The sequence below is a fragment of the Oncorhynchus masou genome, chromosome 17 (genome assembly GCF_036934945.1).
Source record: "Oncorhynchus masou masou isolate Uvic2021 chromosome 17, UVic_Omas_1.1, whole genome shotgun sequence".
NCBI classification, from domain to species: domain Eukaryota; kingdom Metazoa; phylum Chordata; class Actinopteri; order Salmoniformes; family Salmonidae; genus Oncorhynchus; species Oncorhynchus masou.
In genome coordinates this window covers 22,748,348-22,759,855 of record NC_088228.1, presented here as the reverse complement: position 1 = coordinate 22,759,855, position 11,508 = coordinate 22,748,348, and the positions used below count along the sequence as shown (strand labels likewise).

Genomic DNA, 11,508 nt, shown 5'->3' with positions numbered 1-11,508 from the left:
CGGTTATTTAAGGGTTTTAAAGAATGGTGAATAGATTAAGATATAGGCCTAGGCAGTAATATTGTCCTATTATTTGAGAAATTCATTAGTTGACATAAAGGTGAAACACTACTGACAGTGAGATGTAGCCCTGCTGCTAATTTATAATCTATGGCTCACAGATGAGTAGGAGCAAGGTAAGACTCATTCAACCGGGAATGCAGGTCACCAACCTATCTTCTCTGGCACATTAGTAATAGAGCAGCTGAGTTGTTCCTCCGTTTGAGGTCAGACGAAACACATTTTGGAATTCCCTACTTCTGACTTCCCCCTCCCCACTGTCTGTCCTCGGTGCCCGTTTTGTCACTTTATGCTGGTGATGTGGTCATATTAGGTTTCCTCACTGTATCCACTGACAGTAACTGAAGACAAGCAAAATAAGTCCACCATTTATGAACATAGGAACATAACACATATTGAACTTATTTTGATTACATTCATACATCATCATAATCATACTTTTAATTGTGCATTTAGATGAGTTATATAGAACATAGTAGGTTTAGGCTACATGCTTGTGAATAACCAGTATCTGACCATGGAACAACCAGGAACCTGGAACCTACATTTTGGATGCCTAAGTCTAACCTGAAGTCCAGCACCCTGCCCTGCATTACAGGCCTCTCTCATATTTTTAAGTGGGAGAACTTGCACAATTGGTGGCTGACTAAATACTTTTTTGCCCCACTGTAGATGCAGCTGTCAGAGCCACTTACCACAAGGGTATCTATGGCAACTGCACCATGAGTGAAAGCACACTTCTAAAGGGAATCACAGACATTTAATTTCTGTTTGGTTCATCATTATAAAACACTGTCTGCTGTAGTGCCCCCATTGGAATAGAATGTCTGGAACACCCCTTCCTATAATGGGAACTGATTCTGAATAATAATTGTGCATTTAGATGAGTTATATAGAACATAGTAAGTTTAGGCTACGTGCTTGTGAATAACCAGTATCTGACCATGGAACAACCAGGAACCTGGAACCTACATTTTGGATGCCTAAGTCTACCCTGAAGTCCAGCACCCTGCCCTGCATGGGTTCAGTGACTGTCAGCCCCATTTTCCTCAGCACAGCATGTCTACAGACACCTCAGTAAGGTTTGCCCTGCAGACTTCATAGCAGAGAGTAGAACATGTCACCCGACCACATATAGGGAAGACATACTGTAATTCCAAGGGCCAAATTACTCCAGTTTACTGTACAAGTTCACTTTATCAGATACAATTGACAGGCACAGACAAAATCGAACTGAATTCATACAAAACTATTTATCAGACAGTCACGTCACTGACACAAGCCCCCACCACCATGCTAACTAACTGTTACTCGTCTCAGCAACGACACAGATGATGTTAATTGGAATCCTGTTTATCTGAGTCTGACCCCGGGTTGTGGTGCTGATGATGCTGCTGGTGATGTATGTTTGGCATGTTACCACCCCCCTCAGACAACATCTGGAACTGGGTTGCTGACAGTAGTGACTTCAATCTGCCACTGTACTGTCTGTCTCGTTAACAGCCATTCCTGCGCTGCTCAGAGACTCGTTTCGCTGTCTGCTGTTCCACCCAGCTGAGTAACTCCATTTGGATTCCTGCATAACAATGGAACACACTAAAGTTAACAAAATAGGTACGAGCTAAAAAGACATCACCTGGGAGAGCCACAGAGCGATCTCACTATTATTCAGAATCAGTTCTCATTATAGGAAGGGGTGTTCCAGACATTCTATTCCAATGGGGGCACTACAGCAGACAGTAGCGTTTTCTAATGATGAACCAAACAGAAATTAAATGTCTGCGATTCCCTTTAGAAGTGTGCTTTCACTCATTGTGCAGTTGCCATAGATGCGCTTGTGGTAAGTTGCTCTGACAGCTGCATCTATATAGGGGTAGTGGAGGAAGCTGTAGGGCAGGACTATGTGGCACGTCAGACTCCCACATCTGCCAGCGAGAGATCCATGGCTACATGAATGAGTTGTCACACCAATTACAAAGATCTCTGTGGATAGAAAATATCGCATTTAAACCTGACAGATACTTCATGCCATTGAAGTCAAAGAGCAGTGGTAAGCTTTAGATTAGTGCTGACATGTTGCCTTCAATCAATACAAGCCCATTCCTTATTCATGGAACATTTATAATTCTGAGAAATAACATGACAGTACTTGGACTTGGGCTGTCCCACAGAAGGACCCCTCTGTGATGGCTCTTACCTGTCGTATTGAAGTGAAGAGGTTATTTAGCAACTCTCGGAGGACAGTGGAAGTTGATAAATGTGCTTCTTTATTGTTTGAAGTAAAATACCAAGGCATTTCGGCCCTAAGCCTTCATCAGGGTTTTTGCCTCTCAATCCCTGCACCTTGGTTGGAGAGCGATATAGTGGCAGTGTTTCATTCCCTTCTTACCTGCCATATACCAGGAAGTCGTCCTTGTTTCCATATAGGGGCTCCCAGACATCATCCTGTAGCTGGGCCTGTAGGTAGACAGGGATGTCCGGGGGGGGGCCCTCCTCTTCAGTTCCCAGTACATGGCTCAGGACTGGACCTCCCGTTCATTCACAATGAGGAGAGACGTGTCTGTCAGGTTGCTGCGGAGCAGCTTGTCATGCAGGCCTTCTAGTCTACTCAGCGGGACAAAGATAGGGCAAACATGATACAGATGCCGATATTTACTCCTCCGCATTCTATCATCATTTGGATATTTGGGTAGGCAGCTCTTAACAACTTTCTGAAATGGATCACCAGCAGCATTTCATCAACATCAATTTGTTTGAAAAAACATTACCGCATCCTTATGATTTCCCCCCAAATCTTTCCACAGTGGTATAATAACAGTATGTTACAGTAGGTCCACAGTGATTATGCCAGGCAGATTCTGAAGACTTCTCTCTTACTTGGAGGCCTGTGTGAGGCAGAAGTGTCAGCAGGCTTTCAGTAGAGCCAGAACAACTACATTTCCAAGCAGCCCCTTCATGGGGGCCCCATGGCCCTTGATCTCACAGCGCGGTGCCGGCTTACAGATCTTGGAGGCATCATTGTCCCCTTCTACTAACAGAGGCGATGCCCATAGGAGCCCTGGCAGAGCAGCACACAGCCTCAGAGTAAAGAGACCCTGCATCATCTTCTCCCAACCTCACCTAAAAAGAGTTCCAGGAGAGAGAGGGCAATGTCAGAAGCTCATTTTCAGATTTGATTCTCATTGCAAATCTTAAAATGCATCTCTAGCAAGGAAAATAGCTATAGTCTCTGCTAAGTACAGTATGCAATTAAAATAAACGACTGAATGACATAACTGGACTGACCTAGTTGAGGCTCTCTTCTGCGCGACACAACTAACCGATAGTGTTACACTGCTGTTTTTAAGCTTTCAAGTCTCATAGCAAAGGGTCGGAATACTTGTAAATAAGGTATTTTGATTATTTTTTTTATAGATTAGCAAACATTTCTAAAAACCTGTTTTCGCTTTGTCATTATGGGGTATTGATGAGGAAAATTGTATATTTTATCCATTTCAGAACAAGGCTGTAACGTAACAAAATGTGTAAAAAGTTAAGGAGTCTGAATACTTTCCAAATGCACTGTAGTTCCTGTAACATGAATCAGTTTAATAGAATCTAGTCATCACAGTACTATGAGTAAGGTATTGTCTCCTGTGCAAAATAATGTTTCACCCTTTATTGGAGTGATAAATGTGAATACTTCAACACCCCAAAAAATTAAAGCCACAAGCAGCCTACTTAAAATATGTATTTATTCCTCTTCTTCAGTACCGTTGTTTTGATCAATCAGAGTCGTCTACAAACCTCCTCCCACCAAGAGGTTCTGCTTTCTAGCAAATATCCCATTAGTGATTGTAACAAAATACGCCTCAGGTTATTCAGCCTGAGTTCAGGGGACGCAGCCAGTATACAATGCAGGCCCCACAGTTCTCCAAAGGCTGTACACTGCACTGCACTTTCCAAATGCAGCTAAACTGATTCCCATGACAAAATACAACCTACTCCTCCAATTTGTCCACTTAACATAAGTGACAATGGGGGGGGGGGGGGGGCAGATGACTGCTGCTCTTTATTGTTTTGATGGAGGTTATGTTTCCTACCCAAAATAAACACCTAATTCTTTAGCAGAAGTAAACCATTCTGAAAACCACTTGTGAAACCAAGTCCAAAACCAAGAATGTCAAAATCCTGAAGTACCCCTTTAAAGCAATGAGGCCCTTTATCTACTTCCACAGAGTCAGATATACAAATGGTATCCATAAGTTCGTCCTTGTGTCCTGAAGTGTCCCTTCAAAACGTGTTCTTGGTTTTGGACTTGGTTTCTCATTTTGTCCTGGGAGCCACATCCGGTCTTCATCATGGCCTGGTGGGCCGCACTGAAAATTTGAGATTTGAGCGTCAAAATTTGCTAACATTGCCCTCAATCCATCATTTTTGGAATTTTCAATGCTCCCTGACTATCTAGCTTTAATTTGTTTGTTTTTTATTAGCGAGCTAGACAGTCATAAAACTGTATGAATGTAAAGGTCCTTTATAATAATTTAAAATTGGTTTTAGTCATTTTAAAGTATATGTAGTTTGTTCCCCCCAACTATTTTAAAAATATATACTTATTTTTCCTCAAACCCCCCGGGCTGTATGTTTGACACCCCTGCATTAACACACACCTCCCATTGTGCATACGCTTCCACATTTTCTCCACCACATAGGCCTACTAGCTGTCAAACAGTCAGTCTTTGCTCTATTGTCCTGTAATTTTGCATTGCATTCTTTCAAAATGAAACACATTGAAATAAATAAATAAATGTAAAATCTCTCTTTCATGAGATCACTCCAACGAAAGCCTCATCGCCCCCATCTCCCTCTGGACTATCACATGTGGATATGATTCCTAGACCTAGCTCTGCCAGCTCATCACACCCCATGGCTGTCGTCACCATGATTTTGTTATCCAGGCGGTTGCATAAAGTTCTATAAGATGGCAGGGGGTAGCCTAACTCCCGGAGGAATTCATAACCCTTGCCACCGACCGCACATCGGATCTTACGGGCCTTCAGCACTGTCTCGTGGGACCACACAGCTCTCCGGGAACGCTTGGTCAGTGTCAGGGCGCGGATCTGGTCTTCATACAGAAATGTCTGGAGGCCCCTCTCTATTCTGTCCAGTCTAAACATCCGCTTTTTCATTTCCTCTACCTACACAAAAGAAGAGAACATACATGTCGAAGTGTTGTCTCTTCAAAGATTTTCACAAAACGGTGTTGTTCTTACCTGTAAAATCATTCTAATAACTAAAAGACTGAAGGGTCCATTGCATAATTGCGCATAACAGTAACTTCCAATGAAAAAAAAACAACTTTCTCCATTCAAACTTGATCTAATATGAGGCAATAGTTTGAAATTGTTGAGAAAAAGTAGCTACCACCACACCTCTTTCTGTAATCTGGCTGTGTGTTGCATTTCTTGTTCCAGCAGTGTTCTGTAATGTTGACAATGGATGCAGGGACGTTCCTCTGCCTTGTGCAGTTCATCAGCATCATATTCCTCCCTGCCCAGAGTTGTTTGCCGTCGTGCGTAGCCATGATCCCCCACATTGAGATCCCTCTCCACTACATAGACAGAGCATTAACAACACATTTGACTCAGTCATTTGATCCACTGTTACGATCAGGAATGAACAGTTGTGTGTTAGATCAACAGGACTGGGGCGGCAGTGTAGCCTAGTGGTTAGAGCATTGGACTAGTAACCAAAAGGTTGCAAGTTCAAATCCCCGAGCTGACAAGGTACAAAATCTGTTGTTCTGCCCCTGAACAGGCAGTTAACCCACTGTTCCTAGGCCGTCATTGAAAATAAGAATTTGTTCTTAACTGACTTGCCTAGTAAAATAAAGGTAAAAAAAAAGGACCAACATTTGCATTTGGCTTCTATCTGACAAATTGTGTGCTATCTGGTAATCTATCAATATTTAATTTCACATATGTTAATGTGATTTAGAAATAAATAAAAAGTTAAGTTACCTGGCTCTGGCTTGAGTGGTAGCACTATCTGTGGGGTTACGGGATAAGGTGGATCTTGCACATTGAAAAGAGTGGGGACGGCATTTGGTTTCAGCTTCTGTCCCCCTGCTGGCGACCTGGCGATTTCTTCAAACTGACTCAGCTCAAAATGGTCCTGCGAGAAGACATAGCTGTATGATTAACGTTAGCTGGCTACATACATATCGATGTATGTTCTCTTGGTGCATTATATTGCACTAAAGTCAACTAATAACGTTATGATATTAAATGTGTTGGCAAACTTGTCAACATGTTTTGTCCTAATTTGGAGTTAGGAAACTGTTCACTGATGGACCTAGCTAGCTAGCCAGTCATGTTAGCCACCCATAAACTTGCCTGACACAGTCTGGAATGTGGAGTTGGTAAAAAATTACGCCTGCAGTTTACAAGCCATTTCTTCTTACGTATAGGCTCTTTTGGAAAACGAAACAGTTGCTTCCCAATTGTTGTTGAGTTTGAGCAATTTGGAGCGGAGCACCCACCCATATCTAGCGAGCTAACAAGTCAAAACCGCTAAATATAGCTAGCAAGCTAACCATCAGCCAGTGTTGTTGGCAATGCAGTCGAACGACACAGCTAACTAGCATGTAGCTTGGTGAGGCTAATGCTACCAGAACATTACACTTGTTCTCATAGGAAACAAAACACCAAATACAGAATGTGGTGAAACATGATCTCATCCCAACCATTAACAAAAAGATTAAGCGATGTTCGCAGCATGCCGAAAAAATATTCAATTGCAAAGAAAGTAAATTCCGACTGTTTGAGCCAAAATGGCGCATTTGCCCCAACGGTTGTTTGCTGGCGTCACCGGTATGCGCTATCCAAGTAACTGCCTGCTTCAAATATTTTTTCAAGAGAAGTAAAAACAACATCTCACGCATTAAAATTCGAATTATGGTGACTAAGAAAAAACACCATGTATATTTAGTCGAAATTGTCCCCATATTGAAAATTAAGTGATTACAGAAAGGTTAAACAAATATTTTCAAAAACAAAAACGGTCCACGCGTACTGGGGTCCTTTGTGTGTTGACGGAAAATCTGAGAGGGCCTATTCAGACCAAGTTAGAATATTTGCAGTTTAAACTACGCTTCATTTTCCACATGAATTTGGATCTTTCCAACTGGGATAACGTGAAGAATATCGCATACTAGTGAACAGAACGCTTTCATTGGACAACCGAAAACACCATGCAATGAGCTCCCCGGCAATTCAATAAGTCTAGTCACTCGATCCCATTGTCTTCGGCTAGCTAGCTAACATTAGCTTAGCTATCTAGCTAACGTTAGAATACAGACGTCGAACATTTTGGTTGTGCTCAAATATTTACCTGGTAGCTATGACATCCTCCATGGTAGTCCCTGTTATTGATGTGCAGAATGATAATTTCAAAGAACTGTGGCCTGCTATGGTCCTTGCAATCAAGACGGCCTCATTCATTGCACTGGATACGGTAAGTGTCGCATCATGTTTACAGCGAGTTTAGTCGGAAAAAAATAGCTAGCTACGTACATGGTCTTCTATATGTAATTATATGAGCCCAACAACCTTTTATGTAGGTCTGTTGACACTAATAATGTAATTATGTCTGTGCATGTTTTGTTTCAGGAATTGAGTGGCCTTGGAAATAGAAAAGCTTTGCTGGCAGAGTGAGTATGGCTGTTTTTATTAATTTAAATTTAATCTGGATTTTTCTCATTATGTATTGTAATTTCACGATGGTATCTCAATCTCAAGTGTTGCTTTGGATCTATCTCTGTTTTAATTTTTAAGATGCATAGAGGACCGTTACAAAGCCATATGCAATGCAGCTCGCACACGCTCCATTCTCTCCCTTGGGTTTGCTTGTTATAAGAAACTTGAAAACAAGGTAAAGGTCTCCTTTGCACATTGACATTCAGAAAGCTAAATGTACAGTTTGACATTAATTGATGTCGTATCTCTCTCCAGGATGATACGTACCTTGTGCAGGTGTACAACCTGACATTGCTCTGCAGTGAGGAGTACGTAATTGAACCACAGTCTGTGCAGTTCCTGGTGCAACATGGATTTGACTTCAACAAACAATATGCTGAAGGTGTCCCTTATCTCAGGGGCAATGACAGGGTGAGATCAAGATCGTGTTTTTAATCGCTCAGATCCACAGAGACAAATGCACACGTTTAAACGATACTAAGCCACAGCATTTATTTTGTGGACTATTCCTAATTGTTACCTTTAAGTGGTGAAGTGATCCAGTGTTCTATTCCTTTCTTGTATCCAGAGAGTGGATGCCCATGGAATGAACATGAGGATGCTGTTTGTGGAACTCCTACGGGCTCGCAAGCCTTTGGTGCTGCACAATGGCTTGATTGACATGGTGTTCCTTTATCAGTGCTTCTATGCCCAACTGCCAGATACACTAGGCACGTTCACTGCTGACTTGTCCCAGATGTTCCCTGCTGGGATCTATGACACCAAGTACGCTACAGAGTATGAGCTGCGCTTTGCTGCCTCTTACCTGGAGTATGCCTACAAGAAGTGGTTAGTATAGTAAATACTAATATACTCGGGGCTCAATTCAATCACATCCGCATAGCGATTGTTTTGACATGTTGGAAGTGAAAATGCGTTGGAGCGCACAAATCCACAAGTGGCTCCCGGCATAATACCTAAAGCGGACACTGCCATTTGGCTGCACGTAGTCGCATTAACAAAAATCCCCATGCAGCCTTGTTTACAAGTTTGAACGCTGGAACTTGATATGTCATATACACCTAGATTAGGCTGATAGAAATCTGTATTATTTACTGATTTTTCAATTAGATTGTAATTATTTCTATATAGCCTATACTTTCCCGTGCTGATCTTCTAACGGGAGTAGGGCGGGTGTGGCTTTGAGACAATGACTGCAAGAGCAGCTGCTCACTGATTGACTGAGCCAATGCAGTTCCACCTCTAACAACGTCAAAACATCCGCTATGCAGGTGTCTGCTATTGCCAGTTAACGCTTGATCTGATAGACTAAGGCCTAAATTCAATCTGACCCGTAAAGCTGTGGTAGTATATCAGTGCTGTTTGCCACAATATTTTGATAAGTACAGTGCATTCTGAAAGTATTCCCGACCCCTTGACTTCTTCCACATTTTGTTACGTTACAGCCTTATTCTATAATGGATTAAATTAAATGTTTTCCTGATCAGTCTACACACAATATCCCATAATGACAAAGTGAAAACAGGTTTTTAGAAATGTTCGCAAATGTATTAAGAACAGATCTTATTTCCATAAACATTCAGATCCTTTGCGATGAGACTCAAAATTGAGCTCATGTGTGTTTCCATGGATTATTCTTGACGTTTCTACAACTTGGAGTCCACCTTTTGGTAAATTCAGTTGATTGGACATGATATGGAAAGGCACACACCTGACTATATAAGGTCCCACGGTAAGGTCGACACTGCTTGTATTTGGTACATGTGACAATTTGATTTGACAGTGCATGTCAGAGCAAAACCAAGCTATGATGTCAAAGGAATTGTCCATAGAGCTCAGAGACAGGATTGTGTCGAGGCACAGATCTGAGGAAGGGTACCAAAACATTTCTGCAGCATTGAATGTCCCCAAGAACACAGTGGCCTCCATCATTCTTAAATGGAATAAGTTTGGAACCACCAAGACTCTTTCTAGAGCTGGCCGCCCAGCCAAACTGAGCAATCAGGGAGAAGGGCCTTGTTCTGAGGGGTCGACCATGAACCCGATTGCCACTCTGACGGAGCTCCAGAGTTCCTCTGTGGATAATGGGAAAACATTCCAGAAGGACAACCATTTCTACAGCACTCCACCAATCAGGCCTTTAAGGTTGACTGGCCAGACGGAAGCCACTCCTCCTTAAAAGGCACATGACAGCCCGCTTAGTTTGCAAAAAGGCACCTGACCATGAGAAACAAGATTCTCTGGTCTGAATGACAAGCGTCACATCTGGAGGAAACCAGGCACTATCCCTATGGTGAAGCATGGTGGTGGCAGCATCATGCTGTGGGAAGGTTTTTCAGTGGCAGGGACTGGGAGACTAGTCAGGATCATGGGTAAAATGAAGAGTAACCTAACAAAATGTGGAAAAAGTCAAGGGGTCTGAATACTTTCCCAATGCACTATATATGCGCCACATTTCAAGAGGTAGTCAAGTTATTTGTGGTGGTCATTTTTTTCACAGCAAACTGGACAACAGCAAGTCGATTGAGGCTGGTGGTGGTGGACGCCATCTGTTCCTGGAGTTCTGCAAATACTCAGCGCCCCTGAGTAACTATGTGGACTATAGGCCCTGTCTAGCTGGGTTTAGCCCGGATGGACTTCTCAATGTCTGCCAGCGCTTCTCTGTAAGTAGTAGTACATCACTTCTCATAAACCAGGTTCTGTTTTAAAGGATCCCTAAAATGTCTGTGCCAGGATAATCAGCACTGGGGTATCTCATATACTATTTTTATAATGGTAATGCAGTATTCAGTACCATGTCTACCACTTAGCTTGTGTTTTCTGTATTTGCCAGGCTTATGGATGGTGCCCCAATGGGTCACAGTGCCCCTTGTCACATGACACTGACCTCATCATCCAGCATGATGAAAAGGAAAAGAAAAAGAAACGGAAGAGGAAAAGAAAGAACTCTTCTCAGGGGAAAGTTGATGGTGCCCCCAAGAGCAAGCAGCCCCATATGGAGCTAAAGCAGGACCCGGTGATCCCTGACAAAGACACCAAACCTCCCCCTCTCACAGAGCTGGTAGATGGGGCTCAGGCACAGATGCCAGAGAGCGATGAGAAGATGAAGACTAAGGTGGAGGAAGGCAACGGAGTCAGAGAGCCACAGGCTGTGTCTGCAGATGAGGAAATGAAGACGGACAAAGAGGTGGAAAGAAATGGAGTGTCAGAGCCACAGCCTCTGGACACACCGGATGCAGAGAAGAAAGAAGAGTCCAAGAGGAAGAAGCTGGAGGGAGGTACCCACCGGGCAGGGTTTGACGCATTCATGACAGGCTACATTTTCTCCTATGCTGCCACTTTGACAGAGAGAGTAGGTAAGCCACCGAGCTCAGAGTCCTGGCTCCCCGAGTGCCTGAACAAGGTTTACCTCAGTGGCAAGTCTGTCCCGATGCATATCGTCAAGAGCACATTCTCCAAGTCCTTCAAGGCTCACTTGCACAAGATGGATGTCGTGTGGGGGAAGGGTGTGGTTAGCAAAGTAGAGGGAACGGTCTAAACATTAAATGGAACCAAACCTATTCCTGGTTTATAATAAAGCCTTTTTAGTTAAAGTACATTTGTTTAATTTCATGTATTGTTTCAATAAAGGCTTTTCCTTGGTTATGACAGACATGGTGATTTGTGTCCTGAAAACCACTTGATGTGAGATTAGGCAGGCAAGCCCTTATTT

The 11,508-nt window shown here is 42.8% G+C and overlaps 2 protein-coding genes and 1 pseudogene across 2 annotated transcripts; 1 reads left to right on the top strand and 2 right to left on the bottom strand.

Annotated features, from left to right (window-relative positions):
• Positions 1-416: 416 nt before the first annotated feature.
• LOC135558711 (selenoprotein Pb-like) lies at positions 417-5,178 on the bottom strand (annotated as a pseudogene).
• On the bottom strand, positions 3,199-6,913 carry LOC135558710 (THAP domain-containing protein 1-like). The gene is made up of 4 exons (XM_064992765.1): positions 6,435-6,913; positions 6,060-6,213; positions 5,472-5,650; positions 3,199-5,237 (listed from the first exon to the last, which is right to left on the bottom strand). Exons 1-4 carry the CDS (start codon positions 6,582-6,584, stop codon positions 4,863-4,865), a joined length of 858 nt encoding a protein of 285 aa, XP_064848837.1. The 5' UTR covers positions 6,585-6,913; the 3' UTR covers positions 3,199-4,862.
• A 197-nt stretch (positions 6,914-7,110) lies between these two features.
• LOC135558709 (target of EGR1 protein 1-like) lies at positions 7,111-11,446 on the top strand. Its single transcript, XM_064992764.1, has 7 exons — positions 7,111-7,554; positions 7,710-7,750; positions 7,875-7,971; positions 8,052-8,207; positions 8,365-8,624; positions 10,297-10,459; positions 10,630-11,446. The coding sequence occupies exons 1-7, from the start codon at positions 7,441-7,443 to the stop codon at positions 11,332-11,334; spliced, it is 1,536 nt and encodes a 511-aa protein (XP_064848836.1). The 5' UTR covers positions 7,111-7,440; the 3' UTR covers positions 11,335-11,446.
• The last annotated feature ends 62 nt before the right edge of the window (positions 11,447-11,508 follow it).